At 38.5% G+C, this 23,868-nt stretch overlaps 1 protein-coding gene across 4 annotated transcripts; it reads left to right on the top strand.

Annotated features, from left to right (window-relative positions):
• Window positions 1-366: 366 nt before the first annotated feature.
• LOC149787426 (uncharacterized) lies at window positions 367-23,868 on the top strand. 4 transcript variants are annotated; one of them, XM_089978034.1, is made up of 5 exons: window positions 367-660; window positions 1,350-1,408; window positions 3,470-3,580; window positions 12,576-12,911; window positions 23,075-23,868. In XM_089978034.1, the coding sequence occupies exons 3-5, from the start codon at window positions 3,482-3,484 to the stop codon at window positions 23,687-23,689; spliced, it is 1,050 nt and encodes a 349-aa protein (XP_089834160.1). In that variant the 5' UTR covers window positions 367-660; window positions 1,350-1,408; window positions 3,470-3,481; the 3' UTR covers window positions 23,690-23,868. The 4 variants fall into 4 exon arrangements, with proteins under 4 accessions (XP_089834160.1, XP_089834161.1, XP_089834162.1 ...); XM_089978035.1 differs by lacking the exon at window positions 367-660 and adding an exon at window positions 989-1,068; XM_089978036.1 differs by lacking the exon at window positions 367-660 and adding an exon at window positions 992-1,016.

The following is a 23,868-nucleotide window of genomic DNA, read 5'->3' on the forward strand; positions in this document are numbered from 1 at the left end:
ATGTGATTGGGTGGGACATTGTGCTACATGTCTGCGGCACGATGCCCCAGTGCTAGACATCACAATAAACTGTCACACTGCAGACATCGTAGCGATATGACTGAAACATTGTTAAAGCTACGTTAAAAATCCAAACACATGCACAAATGGTAAGCATTGCTGCATTTTATTTTTGTCAATACGTTGAATTCGCTACCCGTTTTGCGTCAATATTGGTGACGGAAACCCTACCTGCGCAGAAAAGCCCAACAGCCATGTATATAACCACAGGGGCTCGTTACAAAGAAAATCAAGGGATGGGGGTTCTAACCTGTGTTATATTGTTACAGGTAAGAACACCCATGTCTTGATTTTCTTTGTAACGAGCCCCTGTGCAGTGGGTCACTGAAAAATGTTTTTCTTCAAGCCGAGGGCCGCTGCAGAAAACTAAAAAGCAATGACTATATAGCTGCTCGAGCTCTGGCGGGCCATTTAAAATCAGCCCGTGGGCCCATGCGGCCCGCGGGTTGGACAGCACTGATCTAGATAGTCAACGTTGCCCACATATTTACAATGCATAAAGACGTTTGAATTGACTATTACTTACAAGTTACCCCCATTTTTAAGGAACGTGTCTTCTTTCGATGATTTCTGTGGTCCTTCCGCTTCAACCCTCCACATGTAAGTAAAGTTTCAGCTGAAAATCAGTCCCCCAGCTTTTCACGAAGGTCAGTTTCATTTCCAACGTAGGGATAGAGGGTTATAAGTAAGAAAGTGTATATTCGCACGGCCGCTGTAAAATGGTTGATGTTAGTGCTATGCAACACTGTTCACTTTACATCTGGTGTATATTGCATTTTAAAATATATGTTTGGTATCTTTGCCTCAAATATACCACTTGAATCTATATTGTAAAACACGTTGTTCGGTTACTTGTATGTTGTTACCCCTATTTTAATACGTTCCTTTCAGAATTGAGACCATTTCATTTTCGGCAAATTAAGTCCGATTACAGCCGGTGGATTGACATTATCAAGGTTTCTGCTTTCGGTTTCGCTCATTGATCATCAGTCGAGTTATATGTGAATGGTGTGTACGGTATTGATACTAGGATTTGTAGGAAATATTAAGATCCAGTTTATCGTTTGAGTAAGTCTACGTAACTGTAAATGTCAAATTATCTAAAATGGGGTGGGAATGGTCAGACGAAACTATAGTTGTGAAGAAAAAAAAAATTTCTACACTTGAATTTTTGCACAGTAGTGGAAAACGCTTTGTGGAAAATATTAAAACTCATATTGCCGGTTGAACGATCTTAAAGCAGTGAAATCAACTTTTTTTAATACATTTTTTTAAATTTTTATTTTCAGCTTGTTAAGATCACGAACAGGAGTCTGTTGTCAAGTACGCTACAGCTGCTGAGAAAAGGGTAGGTACCATATGTAGATGTTAGTCCAACACTGTAAACCTGTCACCTTGACATCTAGGATGTTAGTCAAACACTGTAAAACTGTCACCTTGACAACTAGGATGTTAGTCAAACACTGTAAAACTGTCACCTTGACATCTAGGATGTTAGTCCAACACTGTAAAACTGTCACCTTGACAACTAGGATGTTAGTCAAACACTGGAAGACTGTTACCTTGACATCTAGGATGTTAGTCCAACACTAAGACTTTCACATTGACATTTAGGATGTTAGTCCAACACTGTAACACTGTTACCTTGACATCTAGGATGTTAGTCCAACACTGGAAGACTGTTACCTTAACATAAGTCAAACACTAAGACTGTCACATTGACATTTAGGATGAGGGGGTGCCCATAATAAATATTGAGGTGAACATAATACACTATAGAATTAGGTAGATATCAACTTGATGCATACAAGATGTGGTCAGGAAATGTTTGACACATTATAACCTTTCTTATATAAACCCAATTTTCTGCAAACATAAAGTTTATCCCAACCCCTTCCCCAAAATCTGCTGCTCCGATGACAACGCTGAAATTGGTGTCACCATTTGTTTTACTGTTTTGTCTCAACTATTACCTCCTATATCTTTTGCCTATCTATTTTAAAAATATCGCAATTGCACTTACAGAAATAGTCATGCCCCAAATGTGAAAATTCCTTTCTGTATTTCAAGAACAGGCAAAGTTAGCACACGTTGTACTATTTCAAGTATATTTCCTCAGCACACAGAAGCAGTAATTTTGATCAGCTGTCTGCTTCTGACAACACTTCGTTTTCCCAGAAGCGGTCAACACTAAATGTCGATCCATATAGGATGAAACATGTATAAATGTATGATGACTTAATCAACATTGTGAGAATGATTTTTAGAGCAACAGCTTTTCTAATGTGCCTTCCTACTTTCAGCAGTGTGCTAAAAAATCCCATTGTGAAAGCTTGGCAATGAGAGTTGAAGCAGGCCAGTTGACCCAGGTTCACTTGTCCCCTGTCTTAGGTTAAACTAGTAGTGTCAGGAGCATGCCCAGCAAAAAAATTGTTAATCTGTGATACACATCTAAAAACACACCATTACTGTATGAAGACAGTTAACATGCACATAAATATTCTTCATTTAAATTGCTTGGGATATACATTACAGACTACAGTCATCTAGAAAATCAATCAGATTGAAGAAATCTAGAGCATACTAAAATGTTAAATGAGACAAAAAATGTGTGAATCACTACAAAAGTGGGGTTGCATGTTTAATCAAAGTGATGTCATCTGCTTGTCTCTGATGTATTATTGTGATTTCATATACAGATTGCATTGGTTCAAACTGACCATCTGGTAAAATTACTACCCAAGCAAAGTACCCATGACATGTCCCAACTCATTTGTAAAGTTCTCCACCCTTTCTGCGGGTCTCTTTTTTGTTGTCAGACTGTACAAAAAAGGCCAAGGATTCTAAGATTAGTTCCAACTCTGTCAGGACCATGAAAACTGCTCTTCAGCACTGCACTGCTTGCACACACCATGTGACCCTGAGGTCAGCCTCATTCTGAGTTCTCATTTCAGTCATTTTTGCATGGAATGTTGGCAGACAAATATAAAAATTCAACAATAAAAGTGCTGGTGTTGTGAGCTTATGGTTTATAATTTTAAAATATATTTTCAACAAAACTATTTGGGGAATCCTATGAAATATTAAATAAAAACATGGATATGCATTTTGCAAGAAACCAACTTATGGTGGCAGTGACATTTTTATCTCCTGCCTCTGTTGGGAGCAGATTGGGTGGCATGTTGATACTACCATGCTGGCTAAGCAGAAGTTATGACTAGGTACCAGTCTAGGTTAGTTGGTTATCTACCTTGGTATGCAATAAAAAACTTTCAGAATTTTTGTTGATTATCAATTCCATTTAACTTGGTATGAGACCATGTTAAGCATTCAAGCGTTGAAATCAAGCAATGATGTAAAATGAAATCATTATGAAATAATATGAAACTGAATTCATTCCTATTTTTAGTATTCAGACAAAATGGAGTGCCCTCATTGCCACATCAAGAAACTCTCAGAGGAGTATCCACCTACAACTATCACAGATGAGTGTGACCATCCAGTACTCATCTGCCTCAAGGTGAGTCCCATGTAAACAGGTATCAGCTGCCACCCCACTCCACCCCAATATAGGTGTTGAAAATTTCAAACCAAGTTGTATTGTCTTTAATTTTTCGTATTCATCCCGCTTTGTTAGATAATGTTCATACATCAATCCATCTGTCTTTGCATCCATCAAAATACGTCCTTTCTTGTTAATATTCTAAAACTAAAATTGGTATTCAAATATTAATTTATTTATCTTAGTAAGCTTGGCAGAATTTTGTTCAAGAAAACAAACAAGGCAGAATGTAGACTAATCAACACTGTATTCTTCTGCAAGGGATAAACTTTTAACTTGACAAATCATCCGAAATTGAAATTCAGACACACATTCACAAGCTAATAATAATGTCAGAACTCTGTATGGACACAATTGCTTGCTGTACATTACCTACTCTATTCATTGCCATTCAGGTGAAAGATAATACTTAATATATCAAGTTAATAAAGAACATTGTATAGAACATTGGGGGGGGTGTCTTATCAAAGTCATCACAAACTTTACATATCAGTCATGTAATGTATATCCAAAATTAATTAAATTAGATAGGCCACGTGTTCATGCAAGTTTCATTGAGAAGAAAAGCACTGATATTACTTATCTTATATTGTTTTTGAGATAATCCCCTCATTAATTGTACAAGGATTCAGGAATTAATGCCCTTCTTTACCTTTAGTCTGTTTATATCACTAAAGGAACATTTTTGATAAATAACCCCTACATTCAGTTGCTTTTGATCATATCACCAACCATACAGTTTTGCAAGACGCCTAAATATAATTTACATGTATAATTATATTTAGATTGTTTTGTTCAGTGTGAATTGATCATTGAGTGGGGGGCATAAAATACCAAACAGAAAAAAGATAAATTTGATAGCTATATTGATGCATTTGAATTTAGTCTATGAATATTCAAATAGGAAAGTTTTCGTATTCATTTCAGCTCCACTTGATACATTTATCACTAGAAGGTGTGTCATACACTGACTGTAATTCCCCAAAATTACTTGTATTTATCAATATATCCATGTTCCTGGTTTGAAGGGAAATTCATGGCCCATAACGTTACAGCTCAAGGTCAGAGGTCTGCTTGGCCCCTACTGAGGTCATTTTCAAAGTTGAATCAATTAAATTTAATTATTTTTTTACCCACTTCCAGTAGCATCCATATACACTGACTAAATTTTAAATCCTTTCTCTTAAATCAGAGTTGAACTTTGTTTTTATTTTTGTTTCCAAGTCTACAACTTTTTGTGTGTACAACTAATCTTTCATTAATTGACATATCGTTTAGGTATTACTTTTTTCTCACTTTGTCACCATCATATAATGATGTAAATATTGCACTGTGTTTGAGGAGTGTTGCAAGAGTTATGTTTCCTGTTACAACTTGAGCAGTAATGGGCCATTCTATACCTTGCATCTTGTTTACATAACTTCAGTTAGCATTTCCACTCCCTTTTGTTGTTGAGGGTACATGCATTTCCATGTGAACCAAACTAAGGTTACAAGGACGTTTTAGAAGGTGCAATGATTTTAAGAAAACTAGAAAGTAACCATTTGTATAGTATTCTGCAAAAAGACCCAGTCAGTCCTAAAGCTCAATTTTTCTGCCTAGTAGGTGATCACACAGTACAGTACTTGAAGATTTTAGGCAGTGGTGCAAATGAACTTTGTATTATCATAAATTGACATTTTTGGATACTAAGGCATTTGGCAAGTAGAAGAATAAATGCAGAGTTGCAGCTCAGTGTGTTATGTATATTCAGTTTGTATTGTTTGTTAGGATTGTTTTCTCCGTGATTGTTACGTATAATTGTATTTGCACTTGACCTTGTCCAAAAATAAGTTCACTGAGTACCTGACCAGTAACATTTATTTGTGTAAACAAATAAGACACTGTTAATATTTCACCGTGAGTGTGGGTTAAATATTAGAATCATCATCAGTAGAATTAAGCATGTTTATTTGTGTCTGGGTCTATGTTGTTGGCATTCACCATGGATAAACCTGTTAAACCTGATATTTACCACATTCTTTATTATAGATTTAGTAACAGATTTTGTCTTGTTGACAAAGCCAGAATTTTTTACAATGGAAAATTTCATTAAGTGACAGTATTTCCAGATGAAGGTAATTGTGACAAAGATCAAGTAGAAGGGTTTATAAACTTGTTTACTTGAGAAATTACTCATTCTTGCTATAACATCAGAAGCAGAATCATTTGTATTGTCGTGTTCAGTTTTTGGTTTGGGTGGAATTATTTATTCAAATTATTATTCTCTGGAATTACAATGTGCTCAATAATATTCTTGGACAGAAACTTTAATTTGGAATGATAGTGAATTCAACCAAGGACATTTTCAATTAAATTTTTGTAATTAAGTGAATGTCCTAGCACATGATCACACTTCAGGCCACTGGTACATCAACACCTTAGTGCTGGATTTTAGTTCAAACTCTTCTGGAATTTAATTAGAACTTTATACATTAGGACTAGGGAAAGAACTTTTTGGACTATTTTAGATTTAGTTCACAATACTATATGTTCTTTTTAAATTTTTACTTTTGTATTCTAGGGAAATACATTATTTGTTGAATTTTACAAAATTGATTTTGCTCTGTTATGTTACTTAGCTTAAAAGCATAGAGCCATGATAAATAATCCTGATTAATTATCTGCATTCAAGATCAAATTAAACTGAAAATTGTATGAAAGTAGATTTAGCTATTATATATACAATGTCTACTTTTAATGCATTCATATGTACCATGCCTCCATAAACACATATATCAGCATGTCTGTTATGTATATTTACACTGCATTGTTTTTTTCTATATGACTATGTTATGTATGTCTGTATTTTGTAACTGACCTTAGTCCAAGATCAAGTTAATGGTCTGCCTGACAAGTGACATTTATTTTGTAAACAACATAATATATAGCTAATATTTTTGTATGATTATAGGTCAGATATTTATATCATTATTAATTATAAACATGTTTACTTCAGTTTGAGTTAAAGATACAGTCTTGATTCTGACCTTACAAAGTTCCAGAAAAGAATGTTAACAGAGTATTTACAGAAAATGGTAATTACAACCTAAGTCAAGTGGAGGTTTTGCCTTAACATCTGAAGTGGAATCAATCGTATTGATATGTTCAGCTTTTAATTTGAGTGGATATATATATATATATATATATATATATATATATATATATATATATATATATATATATAACTAAACTGTTGTTTGTTTTTGATTTTAATATGGTCACACTTGCCACTACCAAAAATCAGTGTGCAACAGCAGTATTGAAAATTTCCTGGACCTCTGGTGTGTATACATAGATTCCATATTTGACATATTAAGTACTTCTGCGCCTGGATTTCCCTATACTCATCTCTTAATCTTTCACTCTCTCTCTGACTTCTCATCAGACAAATGGCAAACACTCTATCCTGCCTCCTTTTTATATGCCTGTCACAAATGTGTAACATGTTATGTTTCCCATCCATATGTATGTACATCTATCACCAATTTTCATTCTGCACAACAGCTTGAGTTGTCCACCATATACAGTTATCAAATTTTGTACATGACTTGTGCATAGAGTAGCAAAGAACCCTACTGATTTGTTGGTTAATGGTCAAGGTCACTGTGGCTGAATGAATTGTTGTGGGTTTAATGCCATTTTTCAGCATATGATAGGCTATACATGCCAGCCAGTTTCACTGGTGGAAGAAAAACCCAGGAAAACCCCAGTAAGAGCCACCAACCAATGGGAAGCTACTAGCAAGCTTTAATACATATATTGACCAAGCCAGAGACTTGAATCCTGATGGACAGTGGAGATGATGCCGCTAATGCTAAGGTCACGTTGCAAAACAAAGAATGGTCACTGTTCAAGACAGCACATTACCAGATCAACAATCAGACTGTGAAAGAGATCAACGGCTATCTCCCCAAGGCTGGCAATATTCTCTATTTGATCATGTTCAGTGAAGATTAAATAAGATCTTGAGCCACCAGCATGTGGTGGTACAGAGACACCAGCATGGGTGTCACTGTGAGTAACGAATTTGCAGCCACCGCAGACATGCTTTCCATGGCCGCTGTTGGTGATGCCATTGATGTCAATGGAGCTAATTTCATTTTCGCACATCAGGCCACATCCTCAAGTTATAGACCACCTTGGCGAGATTCACCAGGAAGCTTTATTACAAGAAGCACCGAATTTGCATGCAGCAGTTTTCCTTAGGCACAGCAGGCCATGTCATCGAGAGTAGCCATTAATCCAGGCAGTGAGCTTCCACAACACATGTTCATGGTCTTTCATTCAGCTGATAACCAAAATGGAAACAAGCACATGTTTGACTACCTCCAGATCAAAATTCATGTCCGCATCAATTCTAGGCAGTATCCAGAGTGAGAACTTGAGTGTAATTTGAACACCATCACAAGAAATTACAAGTGCATATATGATGCTGATGGAGGCCATGCAAAAATACCAGGACACATCAGACCAATTTATGACACTGAACGTGCTAAACGGAAAAATGGACCTGGTGGTCTGAAAGATGACTATGGTCTGATAGACTGTGAAGTTGTTTCAGAGACCACTATCATCTGAATATATCTCAGTCATTTTTATACAGCATGCCTCAACTACAGCCTGGTCAGTGACAGAATCACCAGAAACAAAAACGACATCAGGGTGGTTCTATTGCCAGCTACGATACTTCGCTTTGTAAAAACAGTTGCAAAATTGCTGAGCAGTGTATTTCTTACCCTGGATCTTGCTGCAATATCAGCAGTTTCTGGAGCAGCTCACAAGGCGGTGGTGGGCAATAGAGTTGCCTGAAACTGTGCTTCATGTTGAAAACACTCTATAATGACCACTTCAGGCGGTTATCGTAACAGAAAATGTAAAAATGCAAACTAAAAGCATCATTTGTGATATTAAAAAACATGTCATATTAATTAATGGGATTAATGCTGTCATTGTAGCAAAAGAAAACTGGCTGTGGCAGCACACTTGAAAAAACCCATATCAAGCTGAGCTCAGCTGCACTCTCAGGACCTAATCAGCTCATGCTGACTCATCAACAGGCTACGATGATCGCTAGACATGCCACAGCCAGAAAAGGACTCATGCTAAAACTCTCTGCATCTCAACTGGTTAAGCTAGGATTATTCATCACACCACTGTTAGCTGGTATAGCTGGAACATTGCTTCCAGAATTGCTTGGCATCAGAAGAGGACTCCAGCTTCCTGGAACTACATGTGGGAAAGGCATTTCCCAGACAGGTATCTCATGGAGAGGCCTCTCCCGACCGTGTTAACAGCAAAGTTGCCCTTGTCCAGTTTTGACATGGAGAGAGTTAGTGCAGATTGTCCACAATTTCGTAGGTGTGTTTACTAAGGATCATTTGCCCTCCTGGATTATTATGATGGGTCTGAAACTCAATGAATCACTGTGGTGAATGAACCACATCAGCATGATGTTGAGTACTTTGATTCTTTTGGTTTACCACCTCCAGACGAGGTGATCAGGTATCTGAGAATGGATCATCATGGTGCCATTAATATTTTAGTTACAGATTCAGGACACCAACAATAGCACATGTGGCTGGTACTGCATCCATCACATCCAGCAGTGATACCAAGGAATGTTGCCAGTGGAATCAATTTTATCACTGCGAAAAATAACCTCTTTTGTTAGTGGATGTATTAGGTATAGCACAATCATGAACTCTTGGTGTCTCAAGTGTAGAGCTAGAATGTGCGACAGAAATCCAGTGGAGGTGATGACCAAAAATGGTTCTCTCATGGTCAAATTGCTCTGTGAGGTGTGTAATGCCAAACAATCGCAGATCATGAAGGGCCACTGGAAAATGTATCTGGCAGCATTGTCTCCAGAAGCAACAACAACTTAGTGTACCTTTTCTTTATTGAAAAGTACATCATTGTTACTGCAGGCATTGTGATCTCTACACAAGCTGCAGGGTTCTTTGGGTAGAGCAATATCTGTGTTTAGGAGGATGTGTGTGATTTGGTCAATGGCAGATCCTGGGTGGTGCCATCAACATCCATAAATTCATTGGAAAACTCCCCAGACCCAAAGGTGGTTGGAAATTAGCAGGATACAAGTACACCGAGCTGTGGAACCCCATGGAACAACAGCTGGATGAAAACAATCAGCCAATGCCAGGTCAGGAGCCTTATAATGGCATGGATGCCATTGCGATGCAACACAATATTTGTTACAGGGATAATCCCGATGACAGCTGGATGCAACAAGGTCAGGCTGAGGGATTTAAAAGAGCTCAAACTGAGAAATGTTAGGGAATGAGTAGAAAGTGCTCTCTAGCATGGCATGATAGAGACAAAATATAAGTTAGGTGTCGTTGTTCAGACATGAGCTACAACATGACCAGCGATGGAGCTGCTTGTGAAAGAGCAGCACAAACCTGTGCATAAGCATTTTATGCATCATAAGGTCATTGCTGTGATGGTAAACAATATATGCTCAGCGGATCTTGTCGACATGAGAGATTACAGCTTCTACAACAGTCATGTCAAGTATCTGTTGACGGTGTGTTTAGCAAGTATGCATGGATAGTTCCTCTGAGAAACAGAAAAGGAAACTCTGTTATTGAGGCATTGGACAGCATTGTGGGTGCACTAAAAAAAGAATTGTGGGTCAATAACAATAACAAAACTGTATTGGATTGGCTTAAAAAAATAATGTAAATTTGTACAGCACACAAAATCAGGTCAGAGCTGCAGTCCTTGAGTGGTTTCATAGAACTCAGAAATACCACATGTGGAAGAGATTTACCAGCATAATACCAACTGGTATTTAAATTTTTAGCCAGAGATCATAAACCATTACAATGACACCAAGCACAGAATTATCAAAATGCCGCCCATGGAAGCATCTGAGGGAGACTTTAAACAGGAAGTGACTGAGGTCTTAATTTTAGGTATAAATTTAAGGTGGGTGACCACGTGAGAATCAGCAGACAAAAAGCATGTTTCAAAAAAGAATGCACACCCAACTGGACAGAGAATGTGTTTATGGTGGATATAGTAAAGGAAATAATGCCTGTCATGTACATGCTTAAAGAAGCCATGTGTGAGTCCATCAGTGGTTCTTTTTATGGGCTGGAATTGCAGAAAACTAGCCAGGATATGTCAGATTCAAAAAAGTCATTTCAACAATAGGTAAAATATCTCATCAGATGGTTCCGTTATTTGACAAATTTAACTTGTGGATACTGATGGCAGCATTAACACCAATGGCACCAGAGACCTTTTACCCAGAGCCAGTGCCTCCGAAATAATCTTATTTTATGCTGCTGGTATGTTTTTGCCAGAAACTGGCTTGCATTTTGCTGCTTGCTCTGGTAATCCCATCAATTCAACAATATGACTGAACATGTATTCAAACTTGATGAATTTCATGCAACCTGGAAGTGGAGCTCACATGACCAGTTTACTCCAATGACAAGATTGACCTTGTTGTGCTGCAGTCAGGTTATTCCTGATATGATATTGCTGCTTGTATTTCTCCATAGGTCTGTGATGGCTATAACATCTCCACTAGTCATTTGTATTTCTCCAAAGGTCTGTGATGGCTATAACATCTCCACTAGTCATTTGTATTTCTCCATAGGTCTGTGATGATTATAACATCTCCACTAGTCATTTGTATTTCTCCATAGGTCTGTGATGACTATAACATCTCCACTAGTCATTTGTATTTCTCCATAGGTCTGTGATGGCTATAACATCTCCACTAGTCATTTGTATTTCTCCATAGGTCTGTGATGGCTATAACATCTCCACTGGTCTTCTTTGTCCTCCTCCTGCTCCTCCTCCCAAAAAATCATCTCCAGAATATAACTCATATCCTTATTAGCCGTCGCCACAGCCTTATCAAAACATTTCAAAGTATCATTGATGGAGTCTATGATGCTTGCATCCAGCTCAGGTGGTGATGCTGATGTCCATGACCATGGCGATAGCTCTGATGTCTCTGGAAACAAAGTTGCCTGATCCTTCGCTTATACTGATCATAAATGTCTAATATGTACACAGTGGTCCAGAACCACATAGTTTTCTCATTAGAATGCATTTGGTGCAGAACCCACTGTTTTTCCTTCATATTTAGAAAGAAATACAATAAATTTCATACCTTTGGTCCAGAACTGCCATGGTTCTTATAAACCTGGGACAGAACCCCCCTTTTTCTGCATAAAGATCACCTTCAAGAAAAAATGGTCCAGAACCCCCATTTTCCTGTACTACTGATGTCAGCAATTATATTCATTGTCATTTCCATCATCTTTAACATCATTACATGTAAAGATAATATAATAGGAATGCTTGTTTTGTCAGCTTGAATCATCTGGAATTTGATCACAAAACGGTAGGATTTCTTTTCCACTGATGTTGTACTCCAAGAAGTATACCTAAGAAGTATACCTAAAATTGTCCTATAGTCAAGTCAACTTACTACATTTATAACCTTTATTCACTCAGCAGTAGTGACCACTTTTCATGACAACATCTTTTTATTGACAAAACCTAATAAGAATCTTGTTTTTTTAAACAAACAGCTACAGTAACATACACAAAGTTTATGTTGTAATTATGTTAAAATCAGAAGTGGAGATGAATTGTCTCAAGGGACAAATTGGCATGGATGAATAGTCTAGGGACAAAACGTACTGATACACAACATGGCACTTCTTTCAGCACTTTGTCACTGATGAATAAAGGCCGCATAATGTATGACTTCTTCCAAATGTTGAGAATTGCATTCTTCATGGCAGTTGGGTTTTTTGCCTCATCACTGACATCCTAATGCTTTATGAACAGAGAGTGTGAAAAAATCCAAATATGTCGGTAGACTTACACAAGGAAGATGTATTGACTACATTGTTTTATATTCCAGTGTACCATCAACCATGTGAAACAGAATAGATCATGTCCTGAGATGGGATGTAACCAAATGATTTCTCCAGAGGACTGCAGACTACAGCTTTTTGAAGCCATCCTTTCTGAGATGTTTACAGAATACACAGCTTCCTATACCCCAGAAGTGGCCATTTCTGGGCTCAGAACCTTATATGTGACCATGTTGACAGGGGAGAGCATAAATGTACCCTACAGCCCCTATATGACAGTTTTTCAGTTGAAGAAAGAAATTTATGAAAAACTGAATCATGACACCAACAAGCAGAAACTTTTGTACCAAGGAGGTTCAGATGACCAGGGTATCGAACTGCAGGTGAGAATTAATTTGTTCATCTGACTTTAATATGAAATTACTGGAGGGAAAGCAATACCTTTATCGATATAGTAACTTGTATGTGCAGTTAAACTATATCATCATCAGTCATGTCTGAGATTTGTCAGTTATTCATCCACCTCATTTTCTTTGTTGGTTTCTCTTAAAGATGTCAACGGGTATCCAGGTACTTGGGTACCTGCCTGTTGATAATAACTTTGGTAATAAAATAAGCCATAGGGTACCCCATTTTATTAGTTCATATAAATAAAAAACATGTTTCCAAGTTCAGATCAATGATTATATCTAGATATGTCAGGAGTGAGTGAGCCACAGAATAATGAGAAATGTTCGAGGCTTATGTTGTGTGACATTTGGCTGCTGTGCATTTATCAATCATGGACTTCTACGGATCTCATCAACAGATTTTTCAATTATCACCCTTTGATTTGATTTGAGTCCACTTGAATACCACAGCAGAATCTGCCATTACATTCCAGCAAAGCACCATAAAGAAACTGAAACTTACATTGAAATGTCTGAAGTGAGATGTTTAAAGCCTGATGTATTTTGCATTATAAATGAATGGATTGCTGACACAAGAAAGTGGCCAAATGTCATGTGTGGTGACATTTGCAGCTATTTAATCTCATCAAACAAAAGCAGTAGATGGAAAAGAAATGAAGAACATTAAAAGTTAACAAAGTTACAACTACTACCAGAGTGGAAATTTCAGTACAGTTTTGCACAATACATTGAAATTGGAGAATAAAATTACCATGAAAGGTAAAATATGCTCATCACAGTCAGTAAATCAAGTAAACAAATTGTACGATGGGTTGTTGAGAATGGGTGAAGTACATGTATGGTGGGGAAAGGACATTTGTGCAGTCATGTTGGTGCTTTGTTGTAGAAAATTTAACATTGTGTGGAAAATAATTATACTGGAGTCAGTATTACTGATAAGACGGCTAAGTGGCACAGAGGTACTAGGAGAAATGTTGAACCAAAACCCTGTGCAAATATAAAATTTAAAAAAAAATTGGTGACATCCCAGTTAAAGGTGACAGAGAATATGTGCACTTTGACTGAAATGCAGCACTTTATTTGACAAATGCAGAGTTTAAATCAGCTGTTCACAATTCACCACTTAAAGCTTTATTTCAGATTAAAAGGACCAACAATGAACAAAAGTTTCACATGTGAACCTTCAAACTATACAGGTGATACATGCTTCAGGATCAACTGGCAGTCATGAAAGCTTATCTTCTTGTAGGAAATGTTTAACAATCTTTCAGAAGTATTAATAAACTGCAAAATGAAACTGTCAGTCAAAGTCCTTTGTGGAAAGACTCTTGAAAATTGATAAATATAGCAAGCAGTGAATACAAAGTACCATTTAAAGAGACAACTGATAGCATCAAAACTGCATTCTAAGAGAAATTACACTGTAGCAATTTACCATGAACAGCAGTCTTCTGCAGTTTTTAAATTAGTCTTGATGTTACAACTGTCTGTTCCATTTTCTAAGAAAATCATATCGCAGCCTTTTCCCCTTTAGAACTTCATTCTTTTTAGGTCTTCAGAGGCTACCTCATGTTCCATCTTTTCGGCAAACACACATTCCTTATATATAACAAATCACTGTGGTACAGGTAATAACAACATGACCTGCCTCATGTTGAGGTCATTGTTTTCTCTGCATATATAAAACACTGTGTTAAGTCCTTGTGTTATAAGGAAAATAACATTAGGCCCTGCCTAATGTTTCCTCCATCTTCAAATTCATGTTGTTTTCCTTTTGTTTACCCACACTACATGTTAGCTTTATGTGTGTATTTGAATGTTGCTTTAAGTTTACATGTAAATTACCTTGTTTTTCAATTGTGGAAAATTACAGGTAATTTTTCACAAGGTCAACTCTATTGTTTACTTCATGTATACAGTGTTCTTAGTGCATACACAGGTATGCACATAGTACGACACTGCATATAACCAGGTTAGTCTCATGGCAACATCATACAGTATTCTTAGTACATACACACAGTGTACTTGTATGTCACTGCATACAACCAGGTGAGTTTTAAGGCCACTAAAAGGGTATTAGTGTTCAAAATGCACAATGAAAAATCTTTACACTTGTTGCAAATTTGGTTGTATACCAAGGGAGGAGGGGCACCTTCCCTCTGTTTTATTCAAAATTTTGCAAAAGAAAGAATCTCTTCCAGATCTCACATGTTGGGACCAACATCTTTGGCGGCCGCTGAAGCCCCATCTGAAGGAGGGTCTAGACATTCAACTTCCTTCGTGTAGGGAGATGACAAACATTTCTCATGTCTCTAGCAGCATGCATGCTTCAGGTTAAAGACTGCTCCCTCCCATTGCAGATGTAGAGTACTGCTACAGTGGGTTGCCCCCTCTTGTTAGGGAGGTAAAGTACCTCAATAGTGGGTTGCGCCCTCCCATTATTGAGGTTGAGCATCATGATAGCAGGTTGCACCCTCCCTTTAGGGAGGTTGAGCATCCTATCAACAGATTGCTCCCTCCCATCATGGACAAAGAGCACAACAATACACATCATGTTTCTGGCAGCATGTTGCCCACCCCCCTTCTGTTCGGGAGGCAAAACACACACCCATGATGCACACAGTGATAATCAGTAGAAGACAAGGTCTTCCCTATCTATCACTCATCAGCCCCTCTGTATGGGGACAGGATAAGGACCGAACTTCTCTCTTTCCCTCCCTTTTAACATCCCAACCCTGTTCAGGATTTACAATTTATACACAGGACTTGGGCTATGGTTGGGGACTGCATTAGTGTTCCTCTGTTTCCAATTATATCTGTGAACCCTTATGGGATGTGGGCCCTTCCATCTCAAGGCCCTTGGTCCATTATGCACCCATGGACTAGTGAACCTTGTCCTTACAGTTACAGTGATGCTGTGGATAATGTCCAACCATCACCTCATCGACAAATGGCTTCCTTTTGGAAGGTTTAAGGTGATGTATCATCTAGGGTAGACGGACATTCCTGTCTGTCTTCTGTAACTCATGATGAACCAGGGACCATGGCACAGAGTGCTTCTACACCCTTTCCATCAAGGGACATAATGATGCCCAGCCACTCTCGAAATTGAAGCGTCCTTAAATTAAGATGATGAAGCACTCTCTCTATCCTCATTGCCTCCAGTGAGTTCTAGACAGAAACTGTGGCAATGACACTTTCTCTCAGGCCCACCCCTTCATCTCAGATGGATGAGGAAGAGCAGGTTTGGTCCTTTGATAATGTGGTAAACACAGTTTACCATCTGTTACCCCCAGACTTGTGCCTCCAAGCACTGGACACATAGACAATAAAGATCCTTTCCATTTTAGGAAAGATCTCTAAGGTTACAGCTCAACCAGGCCTCTTACTTCTCCCACATTCATCCACAATTGAGGAAATATCATGGAGGTATTCACAGGGCCAATTTAGGTCAACAGTGTAGAGGATGGTCTGTTCCTCCCTCAACACTGAGACCCTCTATGTACATTCCCTAAAGTGGCCTATCAAACCTCCTTCGATGAAAGCCAATGTGGCCAAAGTGGGTATTTCTACGAGAGCCTAGGCACGCCTTCCCAACAAAACAGTTGATGCCATGCAGCAGAAAACCGGCTCCTTGTAACCATATTTTTGCATGCTGACCTGTTCCAAGCAACTTCCTTTAATATGCTGAGAGAGGCCTCTTTGAATCCAGTTGCATTACTGTGTGTGCAGGATGCTGTGGTAAGACACCTCGGCATGCACTCTGTTGCAATGGCATTATTGGCAGACTTTCTGCACATCTGCTTTGACTCTGCACTGGACCCACCAAAGATCTTGCTTAACCACAGTAAAGACCTCCTAAGGGCTGCTGCTCTAGAAGCTGATACCCACATGGGGGCATCATTCCTACCCTGGCTTCTCCTGCCTTCACCAACTTTGATCCTTCCACTCCCAGTCCATCGCAGTCGACCAGGATATGAGATCAGGCAAATCACCCTCAGGGGCCATCTGAATATTAGGCACATGCCCAGTCCAGTCCCCAACTCCTGCTAGTCCACTTCCTCAGGTCCACAGTGCCCAGGTCACAGCAGATCTTTAAAGAAGTTCTCTGACCCTCCTTCCTTTCCTACCAGCAGGAAAGGGAGGGGGGCAGCCCTAGCAAATTAACCACTCTCCTGACATGCATTCTCTTCACACACATGCCAGTAGTTGCTCACCCAGGCCTCTTAGAGCCTTAGTCAAGCATTACAGATGGTGGATGGGTCCTCTTCATTGTAAAGAAGGGTTATTGTCTCCAGTTTCGGGAACAGTCCCCACTATCAAGGACATCCATTTTCTTTCCCCAGTCCAATCTGATAGAATTGAGGGAAGAGGTAAATACCCTTTGGCAGAAAGGGCAGTCAAGAGTGTCTTGAACAATCAGTCTCCCTCCATCTGCTTCTGAATCATCCTGGTCACCTAGAAGAGCAGGAAATTAAAAACCTTAATCAATCTCTCCCCACTCATTCAGTTTCTGTTGGATGAAACCTTGATGGAGACAACCTCCTCAATCCAGAACACTCTTTATCCGTTCGATTGGGCAATCTTCATTGACCCTCAGGATGCCTATTTGCACATCCCATTCTTTCCTCCACAACACAAATATCTTGTTTTTGCCTAGACAAGGAAGTTTTTCAATTCCAGGTTCTGTCGTTCACAATCTCTTCCACACCCAGTCTTCACCCAGATCATGGGAGTGGTAGCAGCCTACTTCTGAATACAAGAAACATCAATTCTCCAGTATTTCACCAGCTGGCTGTTCAATTCAGTCCCTTCATCAGTATCTGTTCTGCTCTTGGTCTGCCTTAACTCATTTGGGTCTCTTATCAAGCCTTGAAGTCAGAACTTGTTTCATCACAAGTCTCTGTTTATGTGAGGATGAACTTCCTCACAACTAAAACTTGGTCCAGGTTTCTCTGGATCAGGTAGATCAAATCCTGTCTCCTAAAGATATTACAAGCAAACCACATTCTCTGCTCACCTTTATTTTTCATATTCAGAACTTTGAATGCCACATGCATCCTCTACATTCCCTCCTTCTTGCAGGTTGGAAGCCTTTCCCTCCTTCTTGCAAGTTGGAAGCCTCACAGAGATTCTCTATCAACCTAGGACTGCTTTTTCATCACCATTTGCTAGGGGGATGAATCGAGACAGATTCCTGATGGGGGTTCCCATGCAAGCACCCAATCTCCACTCCTGTCTGTTTTCTGATGCATCAGATTCCAGTTGAGAGCTTGATGACATAATTCTCCCCAGTTCTTGGACATAGGCAGAATTGTCCCTCCACATCAAGAACCTTGAAATGAAAACAAGACTTTTGCACTGTGAGGATGCATTGACATAATAAGGGGCCAACAAGTCCATCTTAGCATATCTACAACATTAAGGAGGCATATATTCCCCTTCTCTTTGTATGGTCTGGAACCTCATTATCTGGGAAGTCCCAGAGAATGTCACATTATGGGCATGACAAACATATAAGCAAACAGTCTATCAGAACAAACCAAGCCTTCCTCACGGAATGGTCTCTTCAGCACTCAGTAACAGAGTCCCTGTTTTCCCCCTGAAGATTTCTAGTGGATCTGTTTGCAACCAAGCTCAATAACAAACTTCCTTTTTACGTGTCTGTCCTGGATAAGAGAGCATGGGCAGCTGATACATTCAGCTTCCAGTGGGATTGCCTACTCTCATATACCTTTCCACCCTTCTGAATGCTATCACAAGTTCTGCAACAAGTCCGAACTTCTCTGCTTGGATCATTCTCATTGCCCTATTGTGACCTTAGCAATCATGGTCCATCAATTTCCTTGACTTGATCAATCGACCCAGGTCTCTACCTCACATGAGAGATCTCTGTCACTACATCTTAATTTTGTGCTGATTTCCTTTTGTTCCTTTTAAGACCAAAAGATGTTCAGTATCTGCTCTCAAGGCCTATCAAGCTTCCATCACCTTGACACTCTTGTCTAGTGTTTGGGGTTCCAGAGACCTGTCTCCTGCTTTCTTTTACCCAGAAGGACTCTTGTTTTTTATGGTCATTAAGCAAACCCTGTGTGAACCATTGAGTGAAACTTCCATTCAAAACCTCGCACTCTACTGTGTTCCTACTCACTCTAGCTTCTGCAAGACAAGGAAGTGAGTTTCATGCCTTGTCTATTGACACTGGCTGTCTCTGGTTTCTAGTGGGATGTTCCTTCCCATTAGGTGGGCTGTGCATGGCAACAGCAGGTTGCACCCTTCTCATAGGGAGGTAGAACATTATAACAGCAGGTTGTAACTCCCATTAGGGAAGTTGATCACTACAACAGGAGGTTACTCCCTCCCATTAGGCAGGTAGAGCATTGCAACAATCTCATATCTGTGTTTGTCTCTGGGGCCTATTGTTACGACACAATATGGGTCTCAGAGATACATCAGCCTTCTATAAATAGACCTCTCTCTCTGCGGTGAGTGCTACTCAGTTTTTGTTTTTAATCAGTTTGACTAGAGCATCAGCCTACCCACCTAACTGACAAATTTAGCTATGCAGTAGTAGCAGGATAAGTAATTGTAGTTTTGGGGGTAAAATTAATTATAATTATGCATTGCTTACTTGCCACTATTGCCAAATGCCCTTCTGTCTGCTCTGGTGTCTTATGTAACTGTTGCCTGTGAAAAAATGACAAATAATATATTCCATTCTGCATATAAACATGTGACATATAGAGTGATGTGCAAAAAAAGAAAGTGGAATGCAAAAGATCATATTAACTTTTTCTCCACTCTGTGGGAGGATGTATTCACATAAAATGGATGATGAGTTTTCAGCACAAAAATAGGTTAGCTACACATAGTGACAGGTAAGTATTGCATGATTAAAATTAGTTTTACTACCCAAAAACAACATTTCAGATCATTATAATTCAAAACGTATGTTTTTTAAAAATCCCAGGCTTGTTTCACTAACTCTGTAAGTTCACAAATTTTAAAGAAAATATCTCTATTAGTATTTGAACCATCATTGTTCAAATATGTTTAATTAATTTTATACTGAAATTTAAATTTGAGTAACCATGATGTCTCTTAAAATTAAATATTACACCAGTAAGAGTTGCACTCCCCTTTCTAGTGTTATGTCCAGTCTTCTAGGTGCCCAGGGTGGCCAGATGGTCTAAAGCACTGATGCCTTTACCAATCATTGACATCTCTATTCTGTGTGCATGGGCTGAAGTCTCAGGCTCAACCAATGTTGGCATGTGAGAAAGTAGCCAGTAGTTTCCCATGGGTCAGTGGCTCTTTCCATGGTTTTACCCAGGTTCTTCCTCCACCATTTATACTGGCATCCATGTATAGCCTCTCCAATGCACCATGCAATGGCATTAAACCCAAACTAACAATAACAATTAAAACTCATTAAAAATCCCTCTTCCCAAAGGTAGGGATGATGGTGGGAGGGGCGGTTGTATATAAATGTGAAATATCTGACAGAATTTTTTGTATCTCATGTTTTAAATTTTCTGGCGTAGACAGTGATCCAGGTGTCAGTATACTGTGTATGTTGGACTACAGGACAAATCTGTGTCATATTGCAAAGTCTTTCCCTACCCCATGGCTCATAACTATTTGGATTTCCTCCCATGAACTGCATGTATATACTATACATGAGCATTATAAGTCCAGTATATACATGCAGTTGATATCCCTATCCCTGGACTTGGCTTCTGGTCATAACTTTTATAAACTCACCATATAACCATTTATACACTTACTGGGCATGGAAGATCAGTTGACCTTGATCCCAAGGTTAACCCCCACTCACAGGGCTTTAGCCCCATTGACCCCTGGGTCACCCCCACTCACAGGACTTTAGCCCCATTTGACCCCTGGGTAATAACCTGGAAACTTCAGAGATATCAGCATTGTAACTATACATTAACTGGGCATAAAAAGACAGTTCTGTACATCAACTTGTAATGCTTCCAGGCTTCATTCTTATCCCCCAAAGGAATAAGCCCCTTGTTCATGGCTTGGAAGTTATGTAGATCCCTGGCATATAACATTGTACATGTTTATTGGTCATCAAAAGATGAACACATGCACCAATAGTTCTTACCCATGAGTTTCAAGCTTCATGGTGGAGGTCAAAATGGGAACTACTGTGCAGGGATATGTGTTTCACAAGGACAGACTTTGAGTTCAAATAGTTTGAAGTCTGAAACAGTTGGAATGGAGCAGAACTGAATTTCACCATAATCAAGTCAGTTAATTGTCTGCTTTCCAGAGAGTGACTGATGCTTGACAATTAAGTAATTGGAACACCATTAGCTAGATTTAAAAGAAAAATTGGCATGTCAGCTTCTGCACATTTAGGAGTCATGGTCTCTGAATGCCAGTTCTTCTAATTTTGATTTATGTAGTATACCTGTAATAGGGATTGTTACTAAGAATTTCTCCTGGAGTCAGCATCCAGCCTTGTATGTCCACCAATAATGTGGTAGGGTCATATTATTGTGTAACCCTGGTCCATTCATCCTTCCAAAGTTAAAGATGGTTTTTCAAACTGACTGGTTATATACTTTGCTATGCACGATGCCAATCCTGTCTGTTAAACATAATGTTCATGATTGACTAGTTCAATGCTGATTCAGATGACTCTCTACTGTTACAGCCAAACTAAACATGACCCAGCTCAGTAATCCACTCTTATACCCTTATACTGTCTTGAAAGGAGTAATTAAGGTCACTTCAGGCACTGTAGATGGATGAGCATCCATGTGAATTTTATTTACAGCATTCAACCACATCATTTGGATAAGTTATGGCGTTTGATGCCCATCCACCTAATCTTTGGTGTTTACAGCATAACTTTACGATGGATTGCCTTTTTTGCAACTAAATTTTGATATGTGCTTTAGATTAAAGAGACTTCATATGACTTCCATTTCAAGTTTCCTATGTCCAGATATAGAGAAGTTAAGGCTCCTGATTTCTCATTCCACTAGACTGGTTTATGTGCACAGCTATACCCATGAATGTTTGATGTCAGTCCAGTTTGATACACAACTTTATATTCGTGAAATCTTGGATGAGTTTATCTACTTCCCAGGAGATTCTTTGTAAGGATATAATATTCATTGGTGGAGTGTTTGCCCTTTGTGGACAATTTTGGTTTATGCACCTGTGCAGTAACAGTAAATATTGGATTTTGAATGAATTTTTCTTGTGCAGCTTAGTTACTGCACATTATTGTTTGATGTTCTCCCTTTTGCAGTGACATCATTCCTCAGTTTAAGCCCTCCAGAACAAATTGAAGCAGGTGGGTTCCTCTGCAATATTCCTGCATTAATAGCAATAATTATTGTCAAACATTGCCTAACAGAAAAGTGAATATTTTTAAGATTTATGTATTTTGCAATCTAATTGTTATAATTCAGTGTCTTCTAACTCTTGGTTTTAATAAGCTATGCAATGCTGCTTTATTAGAGAGGTCTACACATGGCTCCATTAGTGTTGATTTCATTGATTTTGTATTTGACTGTTGAGCACTACATGTATTAATATCAAACATTCTTCCCATTTTTAATACTTATTTCACATATTTTGTTTTAATGGCTCCAACAATGTCATGTATAGTTTGATTACAATTGTATTATGGCCATACTTCCTACCTTAAGAAAATATTTAGTGATTGATGTATTTTTATAACTTACTTTGCAATTTTGAGATTTAGATTTTTCTTTAAAATCGCAGAGTTATTGTACATGCAAAACTTAAAATTTGGTAAAAATGTTCACATATGGGTGAGAATTACTATAATTTGGGACCATTTTGCATTTTTTATGATCTTATTTGGTCAACACTTTTTGGGGTTTGGGTTTGTCAGGAAATTTTAACATTTTGACAAATGTGTTAGAAAATTAGTAGCTATGCAATTATGAAATTTGTCAACTTGACTATTGATATAATTATGTGATTGACCTGGTTATATTTTTTATGTCCTGGGAGTGAATTTTGTAAGTCTTATTGGAGAGGAGAAGAGCATTTGGGAGGGTATCTGCAGTGGAGGCATAGTGTCTGACAAAGACAAACCTTATAGTTTATTGTGTACTTTCTTTCAGACTTACAAAGACAATGGAGAATTTGCCACTTTGTCTGACTATGGTGTGAAGCCCAATTCTACCATCCATCTGGTGGTTATGCTGTATGATATTCCCCAGGCCTTTGACCATGTGGTGTTTGACCTCTTCTGGGGATATCCTTCAACTGGAAGAGATTACCTGGATGCATCCTGTCTGTTGTTTTCTGGAGTCAGTTTCATAGATGTTTGTGATTATGGTCACAGATGGCAGTTAAATAACAGTGTCAGTCATTCTGGAGATGTCATGGATGATACACAGAGAATAGGGCATCATACCATTCATGTTTTCTTGAAGAAAATACCACCTAGTATCACCCACATGTACTTTACTTTGAGTGCCTGGAATTCTCCCAATATTGCCAGATATCCAAATCCAAGTTTGCAATTTCATGAAGCATCCAACCCATCCAAAAATCTTTGCAAGACAACATTCACACATGCCAATCATTCCCAGGCTGTCATCATGTGTTCTGTGTCCAAAGGAAAAGATGGAGCATGGCGAATTTTTGAATCAGGGAAACTTTCAGCTGGAAATGCCAAAAACTATGAACTGCTGAAATCTACTATAAGATCACTTATTAACCAAGGTTACTGAAACTGTTCATATATACACACACACACACCACTCACTCGATAATTCGTGCCCTGATAACTCACAAACCCACTTATAATGCAAGGTCAGGCATGGATTCCATTTTTGTACTACAAAATAGCAAAAAATGATCCCTATTTATTGAACTTGAAGAAAATCACGAATAAAATTGATAACTGAAA

Source organism: Sinohyriopsis cumingii, chromosome 12, assembly GCF_028554795.1.
Source record: "Sinohyriopsis cumingii isolate HCF-2022 chromosome 12, ASM2855479v2, whole genome shotgun sequence".
Classification (NCBI taxonomy): Eukaryota; Metazoa; Mollusca; class Bivalvia; order Unionida; family Unionidae; genus Sinohyriopsis; species Sinohyriopsis cumingii.

Bases quoted from the DNA above. Each gene is read 5' to 3' on its own strand.
- LOC149787426 (XM_089978034.1), top strand. From the start codon at position 3,482: ATGGAGTGCCCTCATTGCCACATCAAGAAACTCTCAGAGGAGTATCCA. The intron at 3,581-12,575 runs GTGAGTCCCATG...TTTATATTCCAG, and splicing joins CAGTACTCATCTGCCTCAAG to TGTACCATCAACCATGTGAA. The intron at 12,912-23,074 runs GTGAGAATTAAT...ACTTTCTTTCAG, and splicing joins ACCAGGGTATCGAACTGCAG to ACTTACAAAGACAATGGAGA.